This window comes from Seriola dumerili, unplaced genomic scaffold (genome assembly GCF_002260705.1).
Source record: "Seriola dumerili isolate Sdu_G_001 unplaced genomic scaffold, Sdu_1.0 BDQW01000216.1, whole genome shotgun sequence".
Taxonomy (NCBI): domain Eukaryota; kingdom Metazoa; phylum Chordata; class Actinopteri; order Carangiformes; family Carangidae; genus Seriola; species Seriola dumerili.
Window position 1 is genome coordinate 2,646,505 of NW_019174471.1, and position 20,064 is coordinate 2,666,568.

Genomic DNA, 20,064 nt, shown 5'->3' on the forward strand with positions numbered 1-20,064 from the left:
CAGTCAGTTGGTCCACCACATTGGTCCAGAAAACTCTTGGATAGATTGCCATAATATTTTGTACAGACATTCTTGGTCCTCAGAGGATGAATCCAGCTGACTTTGCTGATTACCTGACCTTTCATCTTACACCACCATGAGGTTGACAGTCGTGATTCAGAATGAAATATCTTGAGAACTATTTGAAATTTGCTACAGATGTCCCCGACATCTGGCAGTTTTTGGTTTTGAGTAAAACATCTTGACCTATTGGATCGAATGGTGTGAAATTTACAGATAAAGTTACAGATAATCAAGTTCCATAGAGCATAGACTCTAATGACTTGATCCTCTGAATTTTCATCTAGTGCCATCATCATGTTGAAATTTCAACTTGCCCAGTTCTTTTGCTTTTGACCAAATGCTTACAACTCGTACCAACCTGCACTTTGTGTTTAGTATTAACTGGTATGTGTTAGCATGCTAGCATGATAAACTAACACTGTGAACCTGGTAAGTGTTACCTACTAAACACCATCATGTTAGAATTGGCATTGTTGGCACGTTACCATAATATTTTTGCATTTAGCTCAAATCACCACTGTGCCAAAGTACAACCTAAAAGAGCTGCAAACATGGCTAGGCACTCATAATCTTGTTTTCCATTCAGCAAAATTTACTAAGACATTCATCACTGCTGTTAGCAGTTGCCAATGTCTTGAGTAGTAGAAGCTCACTCAGGTTTATTAAGCAGACCTATAAAGATTACCCGATCCCGATACCTTGTAAAAAAAAAAAAAAAAAAACTTAGAATTGTTATTACTTGAGGATTGAAATGCTAAGCCAGCAGCTCATGGCGTCCAGTATCTGCCATGATACTGCAAAGATATTAAACTAATTTTTGAATTTCATGTTCAGAGGTCGAACAGTGATTGAATTCATTCCACTTTGAGCATCTGCTCCTATCATGCTCAGAGAGAGTCAAAGATCTTTCACCATAAAAGATTGTCAGATGTTGTCAATGTTTTAAAGAATGTCGACAATACTTCAAGACCAAAGCTAACAAAAATGAAAGCATATGATCTGTTTTCTGTTCTCCCAGCTATCACTCCTAAACATAGCTTTTTTTTTTGCTGTTTTTACAAGGTAGGAACTGTGCCTGCTGAATCCTTTGAAGAGTGAGAACAGAGGAGACAAAGGAAGCAGTAGATCCACTGCTGTTAATGGGCAAATGGTTCACATTTAGGTTAGCGTCATGATATGGAGAACATGTGGGCATTATCCTGCTGTGTCAGAGCTCTGCTTTGTGAGGGAGATGTGATCAAACACCACTTGAAACTTTGGGAAAGGCCTACGCTGATGAGCCATCCCGTCCAATGGCTACATGAAACAGATTACTGCCCCAGCTTTCTATATAGTGATGGGCTATTTTCTACTTATGTGGGTAGCTGATAGCAGGACATGTTGCATTCTTATGTTTGGTTGAAATAATCTATTTAGGATGGCCCTGAAGTCTCAAGTTGTTTGCGAAGTGTGCAACCAATAAAGGCATATGAAGCCTTGAATGGTGGAGGCGTCCTTGAATCCACTAAATGAGAATTCTATCTGTGGCACATTTAAACCACTGCAAAAAAGAAATAATATTTGATTGTTCACTTGCCAGGAAATTTTGGACTGGACGTTTCAGTGTCACATATCAAAGCCATGTAGCAGGTCTAGTATTACAGCAGCTAACTCTTGCATTTTCGTGCCATGAACTTCTGTTTTATCTACTGACTACTGACTACTGATTTTTTCCCCCTTGCATGATCAAAACCATTGCATGTCAACAAAGTTTGTTATGCAACTGCATATGATACAGACTAAATATGGTAATATAAAAACACTGTTGTTGATGGCCTGGGCAGTACTTTGATATGATAAGACTGGTATTTTAAGTGTCATAATGCTGTCAACAACTGTCCACAGCTCGGACTTCATAGGGATTTATTCAGCGTGAGAAGAATCTGAAAAAAGACAACAAAGAATTTAGATACTAGATTTGGGAAACAGTAAAATAGAGGCAGATTTGCTGTCAGGATTTGACCTCATATGCCCTATTTTAAATATCTGTATTGTTTTTTTTATTTAGTCATCATGATAGTTCAGTGACAGTAAAACCTATTCAGTTGTATTTCCTACCCCATGTGTGCAAGGGGACTTTAAGGTCTTAAAATTGCTAATAGTGTTCTTTTTTTATCTTAAGGGCAAAGTCTAATGGATTCTGAGCTTGACACTTGTTAGAGCTCAATGCTCTGTTAGCAAATAATTTCTTACCACCACAAAGCTAAACACTTACCAGGCTGTGGTATAAACAATACAACCCCAGCAGGAGTGGTATAATGGGGGAGAGGGGGGCACGGTAATGGAGGGAGGTCTGTATCCTCCTCTCTTTTCCAAATGTCTTTTTGATGTTTAATTTTCTCCTCTCTCTTCCTTTTTCATTCCCCATTTTCATTCATTCATGTTTGCCGTTATTATTTCAGGCAGGCGACCAGACAGCCACTGTGCTCACTCTTTGCGCCATGATGGACTTTGATTTGATGCAGGAGACGTGCCAGCTGGCCATCCGGGATGTAGGTGGCCTTGAAGTCCTCATTAACTTGCTGGATACAGATGAAGTCAAATGCAAAGTGAGTAGCTGTGCCAAAGCTGGACCTGGATGGCCTGCAGGCATGAGCAGAGCCCTCTGTGTGTGCCAGCCTGTGTTTTAGTTACAGAAACACTAGTTCTGGTTAGAGAGCGTACCTCTAAAGACACAGGGTAGCAATTACCCTCCAGTATGCCTAATGACATGTGTGGGTGTTTTTTAACCTGTTCTTATTATTATTATTTATTATTAGATGAAGGCCTTATGTTGGCATGGACACAATGGTTTCCATCAAACTAAACTATAATTTTTAAAGTTTCAGACTTACTATTAATGTTTTCTGTGTGTGTGTGTTTGCGATTAGATTGGATCTCTGAAAATACTGAGAAAGATTAGTCACAACGTGCAAATCCGTCAGACCATTGTTGACATAGGAGGTCTGCAGAACATCGTGAGGATTTTGGACTCACCAGTTGCGGAACTCAAGGCCTTAGCTGCTGAGACTATCGCAAACGTGGCCAAGTTCCGCAGGGCAAGGAGAACCGTCAGGCATTATGGCGGCATCAAGAAACTGGTGAGTTTAAGGACAGAAAATTGTAAATTCAGGCTAGTGTAACATGATCTCTGTACTGCCAGCGTGGAGTGCAGCAGAGACTGCCGACCAGAACCCGATCTTTCTGTGTTGGCATTATTGAAAAAAATGTTATGCATGCAGATTTTCCATTAAAACGCTTGTCTGTTTATGACTGTGCCAGTTAGTTGTTGATTTAATACAGACATTTTGTGCTAAACCACAGACACCTTGGAAAGTTTGGAAAAACAGGAAGGTTTCTTATTCCGATGTAATCAACATGTTATGATTACTATTTGCTTTTAATTTAAAGTGTAAAACATATATCTAAACGTTGCTGAACTGTTTTGATGCACAGTGCATCAATCATCCACCCATGCCCTTTTCACTCTGTACAGCAGATGCCAGATAGTGACCCATCCATTTGTAAAAAGCCCCAGAAATGGTGCTTTGGTAAAACAGATAGAATGTCCCTTACATCCTCTGACCTGCATTCATGTTTGTTGACAGAGGGACCTGTGATTAAAGCCTGCATGCCTTGTATATTTTCCTCAGCCCCAAATCGGATGTTCTCATGTGCAAGTCACTCACGTAGGCAGATTAATTTCATGCTATGCTACAAGACCACCTTTGAACTGTGCTGTGGGTAATAGCTTTGCCTACTCCGTCTCACTGGCCAGGAACGATGGATTAGAACACTGAATGATGGCCATAAACCGTCACACTGGGATTTTCAGGCCTAACATTAACATCTATCCTGACAGTTTTCCACTTCTAACATCTCTGGCTTTTTCATCCTTGCAGACTCAGTGGTAATAGAGTTTTAATTATACCCTTAATCACAGCCAATAACTTGCTATTCCTATTTGACACCATCCATTACCACACCAATCCTGCAAGAAACTTTTCAGAGTCTTAGAATTTATGTCAAGCTCATCAGGATTGTGTAAATGTGTGTATGAGAGGTTTTCCACTCAAACATATGTGGTCTGCCTGCTGTCTGCACACATTCTTATGTTTGTGTTTATCCACATGTACGTTTGTGTACTTTGTGTCTCTGCTCAGGTAAAGCTGTTGGACTTTAGCTGGAATTTAGACACGCTGACTCCAAACCAGAAGAAGGATGTAGAGGTGGCCCGCTGTGGAGTTTTAGCATTGTGGAGCTGCAGCAAGAGTGCCAAGAACAAGAAGGCCATCCATAAGGCTGGAGGCATTCCGCTGCTTGGACGATTGCTTAAGTCGCGAGATGAGAACATGCTTATCCCTGTGGTGGGGACCCTGCAGGAGTGTTCCTCAAAGGTGAGGGGGGTATATGATTGCACTTTTTGTGGCACAAGTTGTCAAGACAATGGCCTGTGAAACAAAGCCTGCCAGTCTCATTCTACAACTTGTCTTTTAAAATAGGAAAATTTGAAAAATAAACACATGAAAAAAATATGAGAAAAAAATTGTTACACGTGATGTCATTTAGATTATTCATGTTTCTGTGGTTCTTTAATTGGTGTGTCACTGCAGGAAAGCTACAGGATTGCCATTCAGACAGAGGGCATGATCAACGATTTGGTCAAAAACCTAAACAGTGACAACGATGAGCTACAAATGCATTGCGCAAGTGCAATCTTCAAGGTACCTGTTTTCCACACTGTGTCCTCTTATGCTCTGAAAAACCTGAATGAACCGGAAAAAAGGATATGGACCAAAACAATTTTCTTACATGTCTTTGTCTCCTCATTGGACCCAGACTATATAGGAATTAATATAGATCTTGATCCTCTCTCGTTTGCTTTATAGTGTGCAGAGGACAAGCAAACCCGTGACCTTGTGCGCAAGTACAATGGTCTGCAGCCACTGGTTTCACTGCTAGGCAAGGTGAACAACAAGCAGCTCCTGGCCGCCGCCACCGGGGCCATCTGGAAGTGTTCCATCAGCACGGAGAATGTGGCTAAGTATGACTAGGCTCAGGGGTCTCACTGTTTTACCTCTCACACAGGCATACACAATAACACACAACCAAACTTAACATACCAGAGATACAGAAACACATTGTAGCCATATCTTTTTGGATGTATGACTACATGTCTGTAATTAGTGGTAACAGATTAGTGTGACTTTGACAAATCACTTACTGTGTGTAAGGACAGCAAACTAATGAGCCTCAGTGTAGAAGGGGGTTAATAGCAATTAGGCATTTTACCCACGTGTGTCCATAACTACTGGAAAATAGGATTGCTACGCTGATGTGGTTAACTGCAGCCTTATAATATGTGAATATATTTATATCAGCAGAGGATACAGAACACAAGGGGTTAGCCAACTTGCGTGCATTAGCGTCGTCATGCCATCATCACATATGTTACTTTTATGGGGGTTCATATTCATTCATCACTAGTTGTGTAACTTTTTCCGTTTGCATGCTGTTGTCATGTCTGCCTTTCTTTTACCGCTGTGTCTGTTTGAAGTGATTATTTGCATAAAATGTAAAGTTTTTGTAAGGATTCTATTAACTCTGATCTTTTATGTGAGCGTTTACCGCTAGAATTCAGTCTTTTCCACCGTTAACAAAAGCTGAAGTAAATGTGCTGATTTTATAGACTTCAGTGATATGTTAGTCAAGGCCTGTTAGTACTGAACCAGTCGCAGGCATACTGAAAGAATCAGCCTCGAGATGGTGATTTTCTAATGTCAGAAGACGCAGGCTGACAGAGCCTTTTATCATTTGTCATGTAAAGCAGAGGTTTATTTAAGTGTCATTTAGCTTGGGCCTTTCAGCAGTGACAGTTCTGAAAGGGTTTTTGACTTTGCACTTCAGTGTTAGATGATTGTTAAGTCAGTATTTTTCTCCCTTTAAAATAAATAATGCCCGGAGACCGTGCCCTGGCAGACCTATACATTTCCTTCAGTGCTCCCTTGAAAGAATGATTTAGCTGTGTTTATTTTCTTATTCAGTGTGAGGCCTGCGATATTACATATAAAAACATGCAGTGATTTAATACCTCAGTAACATATTAATCAATTCAAAACCTTCTCTCTGCAGTGTAGCAAAGAACATTATAAGACATTGTCTTTTAATCATTTTTATGATAAAGACTGTTTTTGAGGTTTAAGGATTTTTGCTGAGGTGAGATTATGTGAAAATGTTTTTCCTCTGACTTAGAAATGCTGTATAGTTCAAATTGCAGTGGAATTCTAAAAATAACAAGAAAAAGGCTCAGTAGCACTCACACAGATCTTTCTGCACGTCATATTTCATAACTGACAGAATGATATCCTACATTTAAAGTCTAAGTTAAGTCCTCCCAACTGGAACTGAGTGTCTGCTGCCACATTGAGTTAAGCGAGGATTCCTTTGCAGAGGCAGAAGCATGACGATAACATTCTTTTAAAGCAAGATGGACAGATCACTGTCTGTTTAACCCATGTCATGAAAGAAATCATTTGATCATTTGATCATTTGGAGGAATTCATTTAAATGATTATTTATCATTATTAAGAGAATAGCAGGGTTATTATTTAGACAGACAGTTCTATTTTGATGGTAGAAAATTGAGCTTTTAAAATGGCTTATTAATAATTTTTCAACAAAAAAAAAACTGTTATAAAAACAACAAAATTGGCGCAGATTAGGAACCCTTCTGACTGCAGCTTGGCTTGATGATAAAACAAGTTAACTGCACTGGCCATGAGTAATGTGGCAGCTTAATACACTCGCTGCCAGTACAGGCCTTGTGCCATACGTAATGACTTGTCATACTGTTGCGATGTAAAACAGTTATGCTACTACTGATAATAACAATAATAGAAATAATTATAATCACATGTGAACCACATTTAGTGACACTTCATTAACAAACACAAAATATCACAACTCTAAATTTAACATGTCACAGAGGTATGTTAGTGAGCTTCCCAAAGGGCCATAATATGAATAGAGTTCTCATTTTGTGGTTTTTTCCTGTGTGTTATGTTTTATTTTGTTTTTTTGGATGATGTGGGCAGTTGGGTGTGAATGAAGGTGAAAATTGGCCTCCTTGTCAGGAGGAAACCAGCATGATGCACAGCAAATGTTTTTAATGCACACTTGAATCTGTAAGTGGATCTGTTTTTTCATACTCTCTCGGGCTTATTTGAATCACTTAAAATGTCTAGGTCAGGCAAAAGCTTGGAATGGAGTGACTGAGCCATTACTGTCAAAAAGGAAAGGCTGCTAATGGTGACAGGGTTTTAGGGGCATGCGCTCATTTCAGAATCAATCATAGGCTGAGTGGTGTACTGAAATGAAAATCATTTTGGAATATATTTTGCTAAAGCAATAATGGGAGGCAGAGAGTGGATTTTTTTCCTCTTTTCTTTCATTAAGTACATGGTCAAATGAAACAGACCTTGTTGCCCATTGCAAACAACATGTTTTTTTCTTTTGTGTGACTGATGATTTGCGTGGTCTGGACAGTATAGGGCTCGGGGGACCTCCACTCAAGACAAGTAGCAGCATGTGTTATCCATTTTCCTGATTAATGATGCATCAAAATGAGAGATGATTGATGCCCTGAAATATAATTATAAAACATTCAGAACTTAAGCGTGTTTGTTTAAATACCACATAAGCTTGTGTTTTTTTGTATAAATTTTCATTACAGAGATGAGATACCTGTGCCAAGGTTACAGTATATTTACTGCCTTTGTAAAAGTCCTGCTTGGAAACACAAACATAATTTTGTGCAGATTTATGGATGCATTGATATGTGGTCGCAAGAGCCTGTATACGGAGGTGTTATGGACACAAAAATGCTGTAAAAAGCCTTAACAAAAGAGTAAGGGAATAACTTTGCAATGGAAAGTCACAACTGCCAAGTCTTGGACTCTATTTGCCAGTGCAGTAATGTTTAGGGTCAAGATTGTGGGGTTCGCTTCCAATTACTGACTACTCCTCCGTCTTACCTCTGTTCCAGTCCTGTGATGAGCGGACCATAATTGTCCCTCCAAATGATACTTCTCCTTGCCTCACAAAACTTCTGTGCTCACCCAAGTTATTCACTGCTCTGCTGTTTTCTTTCAAATAGATCAAGCTGTATGTTAAATTTCAGGTTAATTGAGTGTCTATCTCTCTTCATGGTTACTGCTAAGCATCTCATGGTCCCTGAAATGTCTTATTTTAACTTGGGCCGGCCTAAAAACCCTAGTTAGTCAGGCAGCATTTAAGCTTTCTGCACTTAGTTGAATGTGTGACTAGTGCAGATGGATGAGGAAAGGAAAAGGCAGACAATCAATCATAAAAATCTGCTGCACAGAAGCCTCACTGTGGTTCCTGTGTCTTCTGACAGGCTTTAATAAGCTTCCAGTTGTGTGGAGCCCAGTGTTTGCAGTAGAAGCTGCTTCAGGCAGCTTTGTGTAATGCTACTCTTGCCATCACGTAATTACTTGAGTTGGGACTGGCTTAACAAAAATAGACATGACTTACCATTCATTTATCAAAAGTTATGTCTGTTATTACAAGATAATTCTACTGTAGTCAACTACTGATGACACTTCAGTGATGGCATAGGAAAACCATTGTTTTTCTTTATGGTGAATTTCACTGAAGTTAACTTTGGCAGCTACTCTGTTCATTAGCAGTGTTTTCACTTGCAAGAATAGGCTGTCTGTCGGTGGACCCTGACCAAAACCAAATGACCTTGGCCATCTACAATAGCTTACGGACCATGATGCCAGCAACCGTAACTGTGAATAAAAACAGTCGTAGAACTTAACTGTACATCAGAGGTTTGTTGAGGTTTTTTGCAACCGCATTATATCCCTTTTAAATGTTTACTATAGTTTACCACTCTATAGCACTGGCAAACAAGGCAAAATCACGGCAAAAGAGGGAGGGAGACTTTCCAAGCCACAGCAAAGCTTCGGTTATGCAAAGTACGTACAAGGGACAACTGTGAGCAGTCGTGGGAAAACTGCTTGTACCACTGGAATACAGTAAGAGATCAGTGCCTAGAGGATCTGTAACTGCTACCTGTCACTTACACTACTGATGGCTCCAGCGATGGCAATGTTGATCTGTCATTCTGTCTGTCTGCCAGTGACTTAAATTTGACGCTAAATTTGGTACAAACATTCATGGCTCCCAGGTGATGCATCCTAAAGATTTTGGGGACTGCTTGACTCTTCATTGTGCCACCATAAGTTATTTATTTAAGACATTAATTATTGCAATCAATTTTGCTACAGATATTCATGGTCCCCTCAGGACAATTTTTATAACTCACTTTTTCTCTATGGTCAAGTTTTTAATATATCCTGTACTTTTGTTTATAACCAATTATCCGCAAATCTCATGGCATTCTCATCATCCTCAGCTGTACTTTGTCTTCAGTACTAATTTCCACCACTATACCTAAGAACAGCCACTCTAAGATTCTAGCATGGCTGTAGACTCTTCTTCTTGTTCCTTCATTTGATGTAATAAATGAATCAATGTGATGCAATTAGTTAATATGATCTCTGCCCCTCTTCCTCTTCCCCACTTTCGCAAGGTTTCAGAAGCACAAAGCCCTGGAGACCCTGGTTGGCCTGCTGACTAATCAGCCTGAAGAGGTGCTGGTAAATGTAGTTGGAGCCCTGGGAGAATTTGCCCAGATACCTGCTAGCCAGGCCGTCATCAACAAGTGTGGAGGCATCAAGACCCTAGTTAAACTGCTTGTTGGAACAAATGAGGCATGTTGAATCATCTCTTGCTGCATACAGTCATGTCATGTTTAAAACAAGTTTCTGTATTGATTCATTTTTATTTGTGTCATTTGCACAGGCGCTGCTTGTGAATGTAACAAAGGCGGTGGGTGCTTGTGCCACAGACAAGAATAACATGTCGTAAGTCTCTCTTTCTTCCAGTACATCCAACCAGCTAACATGGTCTTTGGCGTTTGCAGTACAGTTTATACAAGGCAAACAGCCCCATGTGAGGTGTCTCTTAAAATGCGATTAGTGGCTTACTCACTGTCATTACTGAATTAGCTCCAAACACATATTCTTGGCCATGTATTGATGTCATATGTTTTGACAAGGGAATGACACCAACTCCTGTACTATTAACCTGTCATGGACTGATGCTTAAAGAAATCTATGTTCTTTTAATTTGTAATTATGCAGGTAGGTTCCTCTTTCATCCCCAGCTTAATGGCAGATTTTAAAAGCTTTGTTTATTGTACCTGCTGTGTTAAATATGGTTGTGGTTTAATTCCCAGTGTTTTACTATAGCTTTGCGGTCACTGTCAAGACTTGAGCTGGTCAGATGAACATACCTAAAGCCCTGCCCTGTCCAAGACTACATGGCTGGGAAAACACAGTGAACCACAGTCCAGAGCAGTCTTTGTTCTGTGTTCATTTAACCTCACCCTCAATACTGCAGAACATTGTGCCTTCCATCTGTGCCTATTGGTTTTACAAGGCTGTTATGGAATACAAGACCATTCTTAATTAGCACTGGACACAAATACAGCTTATTGTCTGAATTCACATTGTTAGTTAGCTGTTAATGCTATCATATGAGCCTATTACATTTGTTTTGAGGCAAAAACCAAGGGATTGAATAAAAAGTGAAGCATGTCAAAATAAAGCCACTAACTCTGGTAAACTTCACACAAGAAGAGAAGTGTTTTACACCGGTTTTAACATGTTCTCCATGTTTTCTCACGGCACATATATTTGGGCCAGACCTTGTAATCTTTCAGCGTTTACACTTCTCTGTAAACAGAAAGTTCTGATTTCAACAGCCGCTTTGTGTATGTTTTGTGGTGATAGCTTATTTTGGGACATGTACGTGTATAGTAGTTTGCTGTGCAATGAACACAGCTCACATCCGATTGTTTGATGCTCCAACCCAACATGGCTGGAGTTGTTTTTCAGATTCCCAGCGTTTTGATGGTGTTTGGCTAGCTAACAAATATATTACGCTGATGTACGCATGATATTATGGCGGCAGCTACAACTTTCCTGTCAGTTAACATGACTTCATTTTTACCAACACAAACTTTTTCTCAAATACCACCCTCTGTTGATCAGGGCTATCATTCTCTCATCATCATTCTGATTCAGGTCATCCATAACTACTGAAAGCCCAAAACAAGCACTGATCACTTTCAAGTTTTCCATGAAATACTCATATGTTTGTTTTCTTTCTCAACCAGTAGGCAGTGTGTGGTTGATGACATAGCACTTCCCCCAATGAATCCTGTGTATCTACAAGAGTGAACACACGTTGTCTAATGCCTCCAGGGTTTGTGGTCTCCTCCTCTAATCCATCACTGTCAGCTGCAACTTCATTGCTAATCTGTTTCATACCTGCTTCATGCTAAGATGGAGCTGTTTTGGCGGATGATATGACGCTTCACTTTTGTTTTTGGTTCGGATTTAAGAGGCCCCGCACACTGGAATCTGATGTTATGATCCCTCTAGACTGATTTATGTGCAAACGGAAGACAGATGGCGCAGGGGACGTCCCTGATGAGTGTTCGCTCGTTGCCAGTCACGGAGATACTGTGATTAGGGAGTGTTTAAGTAATTATGACAGCATTCAATGTCGGCCTTGTTGGTGGAAGCACACATGGGGAACACGTTACATGTTATTTATACCAGACAACGGGTGCACTGTGGCGTAATGCTTTGGGTTCCCAGACCCTGACTGCAGTTTTGACTACAGTCATGTATACAACATGAAATACAGCTCACAGCTCATGCTTAAGTAAACTTCACTCAGACCCTATGAAATACAGAGCGACCTGTCTCTGCCTCTGTTTGATTTGGAAAGAGGTCCTCTTTTTGGCTCTGGTTGAAAAATAAGCCACCAACATAAAGTGTAAGTTTGTCTCACTTGCTATTTATAGATCCATGTATGAAGCACTATACACAGATGTATGCAAGTTAACCTCTGGCCCTAGCATCGCCAAGCTTTCCCGTGGAGAGTGATTTGAGTGAGCAGACAGTGGGTGGATTTTAAGCCTGGAGAGGAAATGAGCAGGACTGAAGGCAAGTTGTGATGAAAAGCCATTGTTGAAATCGATTGATGCTTTGATCCTGCTTGGCTGTGGTTGTGTTAAGCCTGCTGCTGGCCAGACTGATACAGCAAGAGCTCTAAGAAAAAAATATCGCTCTCTTAAATCTTTCAAGTATGAAATAATGCTGAAGGAAGGATCTAAATGAAATCACAATCTTAACACTTTCTTGGTTTTGCTTATTCTTTGTTTAGTTATTCCTTTCCCTCCTTTCTCACACTACTTTTCTGACTCTCTCTCTCTCTCTACAGAATCATTGACCAGCTTGATGGAGTCCGCTTGGTGTGGTCCTTATTGAAAAACCCCAATCCAGATGTCCAGTCCAGTGCTGCGTGGGCCCTTTGTCCATGCATTGAGAATGCAAAGGTACAGTACAGTGAAGTAAAGATCCTTTTCCTTCCTCCATGACATGACATAGATTTGTCTTCTTCTTCTGTCCCGTGTCTCTGCCAGGCCAGCCATTAGGAATTATAGACAGTGGGACAAAATTTTCCAAAATACGGCCCCTCATCCACACCGCATCCTCTGTGTTTGCTGTTGTCAGTCTCACCTAGCTGCCTGTCCTGCAGCAGCATGTTGGCTGCACTGCTCCCCCTCTCCAACATCTCTCTCTTCTTTAGCTGCTATCCCTTCCTGACCATCTCTTGACTGCTATAGCAGCCACAGCAACTGTGGCCTGGAAATATTCAAAACCAATTAATTGGATAGATAGCACACTGGTTGGACAGTTCAGCTTTCCCATGTATTTTTTTAAGCTTCAAAGGTACTCTTTTTTTCTAATAGCTCTGGTCCAGACCGCTCCGGTCTAGACCGCGCTGCTTCAGGACGAGCCCTTCTGAGTCTTCTTTTGAGAGAAAATATTTTTCAATATTCATGTGGATTGAGAGAGCAAACATTCAGCATCAGAGTTAAAAAAAAAAAAAATTACATTAATGTTATCCACTTGCACGACCAGTCGATATTGACCAGCAGCTGTCTTCTTTGAGGGGAATGTGGGGAAAAGTGTTTTGACCGTACCATCTCCACAGTTAAACCAGGGGGGTCATCAGATGACAAGCTGAAATAGTTTTCAATGTGTTTTCTTTTTTTTTTTTTTGTATATTTTTTTGGGCTTTTGTGCCTTTATTGGACAGGACAGTATAGAGAGACAGGAAATGGGGAGGCAGAGAGAGGGGGAACGACATGCAGCAAAGGGCCGTCCGACCCGGGGCCGACCGCAGCAAGGACTGCAGCCTCCACACACGGGGCGCCCGCTCAGACCACCGCGCCACTCGACGCCCCTTCAATGTGTTTTCAAAACAATTCACATTCACATTTCATATGTTGTTATTTATATATGTATATGTAAATACATATAAATTATGTTGTCAGGGATATAAATCAGTAAGTAAATTCTCGTACTTGATCCCACTGAAGGGTAAACCGTAGACCTTTGCATGACCTTGGTATTGGCTTTGGCTGGGGTCATCTGTACCCTTTGACCCCCCCTGATGGCAGCCCTGGTCCGTGCAAATGAAGCACACCAAAGGCAGATAGATGGTCTGAAAATCAAAGAGTTCTGCAGAGTTTGTGTTGTTTCAGAATAAAGGGTTATCCCACTCACAAAACCGAAGCCTGCTTATATCACCATACTTGTCTCTTAAGCTCTTCCTCCAGCCTGCCGCTGCTGGGAGGTTAGCAGGGGCAGAGCTGTGTTAGAGGAGGCTTACATGAACCTCGGGCTAATATGAAGCAGAGAAGCCGCCTTGGCACACTGGGATTGGTGAATTGGGAAGAACGCAGGGAGAAAGACTGAGTAATATCCTGTGGCATGGCTTTTGATTTCCCAGTTGAAAATCTTCCCTCAACATGCTACTAGTTAAAGAGGCACACAATACATGCATAGAGCACTGGGTAGCCCACAGTTTCTGTGAACCCACTTCTCTAAAGAAAACACTGCACAAATGGCTTGCAAAAAGCCACAACATGCCTTTGAATGCTATTTATATAATTTTAGATATAAATGTGCATAGAATGAAATTTTGTTGGTCCATAAACTTGACACATGTTTTCTTTAAAGAAACATAAACACATACACATACCAACATATCATCATGGTCACTACTACTGCATATGCAAACAGTTATATAAAACTTTCTGTTTCTCCAGAGGGAGCTGTGTGAAGTCTGACAAATGTCCTCAAGTAATGTCACTTGAGTCAGTGTTGTTTGGGGCTGAAGACTTTAAGTTTGAAACTGAAAAAAATGGGGCTGTGGAGTCAGAAAAAAGACCAGACTTCTTTTTTTTGGGGGCATTTTTGCCTTTATTGATAGTGCAGTAGAGAGAGACAGGAAATGGGGAGGCAGAGAGAGGGGGAATGACATGCAGCAAAGGCCGTCCGATGTGGGACTCGACAACTGCTGAGGACTATAGCCTCTACACATGGGGCGCCTGCTTAGACCACTACGCCACACGACGCCCCAAAAAGACCAGACTTCTGTAGCCCACTCCTCATCTCTGCTAGAGGCTCGAGGCTATAAGCCACTACTAGCATAACACACCCAAATCTCCCACTGAACTGTTGATGATCTGGTTACATTGTAGATAATTTAGGCGCCACACTTTGACAAGGAAGAAGAATGTGTGGAATAAAAAAGACCATATCTCTGGTTCTACTGCTTTGATTTTGATACTTAAAAAAACTGTTCATTGTGAGTCTGACATTGATATAGGTGCAATGCTGAATTAGTGGAGTCCTACGTTATGAGCTTCTTTATGCCATCATCGCAGGCCTTTAGCCTACTATTACACAGCTATGTTGTCAACCAACTCTAATTTCAGTTACATATCAGCAGGTCTTTGATCTGCTGGGCGCTTGTATCATTTCCAACTACAAACGTAATGTTGTTCTATTAGATTATCGCTGTGATTAAGGTAAACAGCTTGTCAGTGGGACAATCTGGTTAAGTTTAAATATATATTGGGCCCAGGCAGGTGTCTTGGGGGCGAAGAGCTTTTTTTTTGCTGGCTGGAATTTCTCTGGCCCCAGAAGTGTAGCAAAAATGATGCATGGCAACCATATGCAGAGAGAAGGGGGACTGCAGACCCACTACTGAGCGCTAACAAAGTTTGACAATGTTTGTCTGGACGTCAGTGTGCCAATTTTGTGGGAAATTCATGAACATGCTTTTTGGGTGATTTTTCTTAGACAGGGGCAACGACAAGAGCTAAATAGTGCTCTTTGCCCATCGAGTTGAGGAACCTGATACAGCTGCTTTGGTGCACTCGTTATTTAGATAAAAACCCCATGTGGTTTGAGTTAGCAGTTCCATAGTGGATTTATGAAAGAGCTGTGGTATAAATGCATCTGGTGGATGCTCCATACAGTTCTGCTGCCTCTCCACAGACAGACGCTGTGCTCCATGCTCACAGGTCCACAACTTCAACTCACTTAGTACCATACCAGTAGACTAAGCAGTGAATCATTCAATTATCTTTGTTCTCCAATCAAGAAAGTAGAACCCTCCCAGTCACACGTAATGGGGTGTATCATTAATTTGCCTGAATGCAGAGGCACATTGAGATGCTTGATTTATTTTTCCTTTACATAGTAGCCATGTATGTTATAGAAGCCTGATTGCTCCAGAGAAGGGGTCAGGGCATGCTTCTGCCATGCTGAGCTTGGCCTGCTCCCCTCAGTTTGAGATCACGCACACCAGATAATGTGTTTTCTATTTCATTTCATCCTGAGTAAGAGGAGGGGAGAGAGAGGATAGCGAGAAAGACCTTTCCGTGTGCAGCCTCATAATGCTGTGGTTTTCAGATCTGGGGGCCCGTCCAGGCCATGAAAGAGATTCTGGCTAGTCTATCGCAGCTGGTGGCTTGAGAGAGCTTCCTCTGTCGCAGGGACTCCCGGCCAGCCGTCATCAGTATTCCTGAGGAAGGGCTTCCTGTGTGTCGGGGGGTCAGCTCCTGGCCCCGGCCCACCCCGCCCCAAACCCTGCACTGCCCATGGCTCATCCTCTGGCACAGCATCACAGGGCCCATACACCACAACCCTGACCTGATCTCAGCTGTGAGCTCTCTGTTAGAGAGGAGAACACAGCAGTACATCACACTCCCCCAAAGTAGCTGAACACTAAAACTGTAAATCAGCGCCTGCTTTTTCTCATCACTGCATTTGATGAAATCCCATAATTTGTAGATCGAAGAACAACTATCCAGTGCACATAATAAATTCTGTGATTACTGTACTCCACAGTACTGCGCCATTCATCAGCTCTTGACATGTAGATTGATGTCGAAATGGACTCAAATTAAGCATGCTTTGTGATTTGCATCCAGTGATCCATAATTGTATGTTTTTGGGGGAATTTCTGTTCTATTTTCAAAGCACTGAACATTACAGACTCTGCCACCTTGATGTATTCTTCTGCGGCTGGCGATACGGTGAGTTGTGATTTTAAACAGTGGCCTGATGTGCCAAGCCATACTAAAGCCAGTGTATCTGCCAGCTCTTCCGCTGTGGTTCCCTCAGCACTCCCTAACAGCCTCTTGGTTTGGTAGGCATTGCCCCATAAGTGGCCCAGAGTTATGTGGTACCAGCTGGTGCCATGAATTCAAACCATGAAGCGTTGAGTCTACACTATGTGTCAGCCTGGGGCAAAAGGTTTAAATGTCACTCCTAAGCTCTAAATTCTATGTTTCCTCTTCATCGTGACATGCTGGGGTGAGAGGAGAGGTTGACAAAGATGTCAGATTTATTGCTTGCTCATGAAGAATTCAAAACACAGTTGTACTATAGAAGAGGGTGTTTTTTATTTTTGAAAGCATTTGTTTTACACAGCTAAAGATAGTTCTAATGCTTGGTTTGCGCTAATGGGACCGTGATTATTGCCTGAGCTGATGGAAATACTTTGTTTGTACTTATTTAGTGTCCTTTGTTGTGTCTGCCTTGCTTAAATGCCCCTGTCTGCCTCCTCTCTTTCCTCATCCATTACACTACCTCCCTCCTCACCAGCTAATAACAGACTCTTTGACTAAAGGATGCAGGGGAAATGGTGCGCTCCCTTGTCGGTGGATTGCGACTGATTATTGATTTGCTGAAGTCAACAAACAACGAGGTCCTGGCAAGCATTTGTGCCGCCATCGCCAAAATAGCCAAAGACAAGGAGAATCTGGCAGTCCTCACTGATTATGGGGTTGTCCAACTGCTGGCCAAGTTGACTAACACAGTAAGTACACCTCATTGCTGGAAACGGGGTTTTACTACTCAAGAACACTGTAGTTATTGTCAATATACAAATAACTGTCTTTACAATGTATTTTAGTTGGCCTTGTCCTATTCAATGAAGCATAAATCCAACTAATGAGAAGAACATTGGTAGATATTGCCAGGAGTCTCTTGCTGAGCTTGTTCTCTACATTGTAAAGACTGGCCTCCTGTTCTCTTCTCCACAGACTGATGACAGGCTCCGTCGCCACCTCGCTGAGGCTATCAGCCAATGCTGCATGTGGGGCAGCAACAGGGCATCGTTTGGTGAAGCTGGGGCCGTGGCCCCTCTGGTGCGCTACCTCAAGTCAAAGGACAGTGCAGTCCACCAGAGCACAGCCATGGCCCTGTATCAGCTGTCCAAGGACCCCCAGAACTGCATCACCATGCATTCGAAAGGAGTGGTCAAGGTCAGTTTTAGAACCATTGTAGCTGGATATCTAACTCCTCACTACTTTTCTTTATAGATAATTAACAAAGTAGTTATTTATCTAGTTTATTTCGTGCTTTGGAGACTAAATCTGGCATAATTACACTGAGGAAAATGTGTCTTGGCCTCCCACCACCCTTGTTTTAGCAATGTGTGAAAAACACTGAGTAATAAACTTTGAAAAGCTGTGACTATTTTCAGAGCCTTTGACCGATGGAGCAGAAACAAAGTGGGTTTTATTCAGCGGCGGAAACATGACTCCACTTTCTAGCCGTCATGGGAATTCAGAAAAGCAAACAGCTCAGTGTGTGCAAAGTGCCATTTCTCCGGTAGACCCTAGATGCCATTACAGCACAAGTCAAAGGGCTGTAGCTGGGGGTAACTGTTGCTAAGGGCTGTTCCTGGACATCAGGGTAGAATGCGGCAGCGATATGGTTCAGGCCAAGGAGTTTAGTCAGAGCTGTTCAAGACTAAAAGAGAACAATGTTTTTTTTTTTTTTATAGTCAAGTTTTTTTTTCTTCTGTAAGGCTACATCCGCCAGCTTCCTCCATCATAGCAGTTGTGTAGTGCACTTCCAAAAAGAAACAAGCATTGTTTTGCCTCTCCATACTCAGCTCCAGAGACTGTTTATGTTTGTTTCTGACAATGACGTGGAGATTTTATGTTAAGATTACCCTGTAACTGATGTCTTGTCAAAGATGGTAATGTACCCATATTTCAGCATTTTGGGAAAACATTGCTATCATGCTCTAATTCAATCAAGTTTCACATACAAAGACTTTCACATGAGAAATCTTTTTGTGGCCACAGTGACTTTAAATCCTTTTTTTTCCCCCTAAATAACAACTGCAATATAAATTATGAAGTGGTTATGCTATTGCAGCCAGATATTTTTTTCCCATGTTCATTAAATGGTATACTTTAGCTTGATCTGCTGTTACAGTGTATGTGGTTCAACACTAGCCATAATTGGTAGCTGGACTGAACATTGGGTGTTCCGAAAGAGTTATGTCCAATTTGCAAAAGTCGTTAAGCTGAGTGCTTTTTGTAGTTTGAGCCACGACAAAAACTGGACAAGTCCTCTTTCTTGCTCAGAGTGAGTGTGTGTGTTTCTATATTTGAAATTCTAGTGTGAGTTTGTGTGTGACTATGGGTGTGTGTTTATGTGTGTGTGTGTGTGTGTGTGTGTGTGTGTGTGTGTGTGTGTGTGTGTGTGTGTGTGTGTGTGTGTGTGCAAAACATACCACCCTTTTTAATCTGTCTCTGTGTTTGCCCTTATTAATGTACCAGTTAAGAGTTGCAACACTACTCCATAATGTATTTTTGGACTTTTAAAGAGCTTAATTGCCAAAGGCCACGTAACTGCACCAGCATTGCATTTGTTCCTAATCTCAGACATGGAAACACAACACAGGCAGCCTCATTGTTCAGTCTGGCCTCAGTCTCAGCCAGTCTGGACGGGGGCGGCTGATACTTACCTGCCTGACCCCGGAGGAAACATTTACAGTGTGGGAGCTTGTCTATCTCCACCTTTCAGTCTGCACTGTAATGCTCAGCTTCATGATATACAGGCAGCTGGTGAAGAGAATGTGTTAAAACAATATCTCCAATACTTCTGAATGGGTTGGAGAGGGTTTATCACATATTGATACAGGACCCTGTGTCTAATTTATGGCCCTATGTAAGTTTTGGAGTGCCTCTTGTATTATTACAACCGTATTTTAAAGAGTTTTTCTGTGCCGTAGAGAAGCTCTCAAAACATGTTCACCCATGTGTAGTATACAGTTTCGAATGAGCAAAGGTCTCTCTTACTCTAAAGCTGCTTTAGAAAGTAACTTTCCTCTCTAGCATACATAATGGTGTATTGGCCAGTTCCTTAAGATTCACAGGGGAAATTAAGAATTGAAATGAAAGTATTTCACACTGGAAAACACATTAGTGACCCATATTAGTGTTTTTATTCTGCCTCAACCAAAACATTCAAATTTTGTCCATTCAGTTATTTAGTTTCAACGCTATGAGTATTTAACATCTAAAAAAATCTGTTTAAATTCATGTTTGGACAAAACCTGTGGAATGTATTGGATCGTATCAGGCCTTGTTCAAGAAAAGGGACCCAGGTGCTCACTCTCACAGGAAACACATACCAGGGAAAAGAGAGTTTTAGT

General features: G+C 41.5%; 1 protein-coding gene across 1 annotated transcript in view; it reads left to right on the plus strand.

Moving 5' to 3' along the window:
* The window catches only part of armc4 (armadillo repeat containing 4), a 38,011-nt gene that overhangs the window by 14,273 nt on the left and 3,674 nt on the right, over window positions 1–20,064 (plus strand). Inside the window, exons 11-20 of the mRNA XM_022754085.1 lie at window positions 2,505–2,651; window positions 2,973–3,182; window positions 4,245–4,478; window positions 4,695–4,805; window positions 4,971–5,125; window positions 9,701–9,881; window positions 9,973–10,034; window positions 12,466–12,580; window positions 17,239–17,427; window positions 17,654–17,875. Coding sequence (XP_022609806.1) covers window positions 2,505–2,651; window positions 2,973–3,182; window positions 4,245–4,478; window positions 4,695–4,805; window positions 4,971–5,125; window positions 9,701–9,881; window positions 9,973–10,034; window positions 12,466–12,580; window positions 17,239–17,427; window positions 17,654–17,875 — 1,626 coding nt within the window. The remainder of the gene's footprint in view (window positions 1–2,504; window positions 2,652–2,972; window positions 3,183–4,244; window positions 4,479–4,694; window positions 4,806–4,970; window positions 5,126–9,700; window positions 9,882–9,972; window positions 10,035–12,465; window positions 12,581–17,238; window positions 17,428–17,653; window positions 17,876–20,064) is intronic.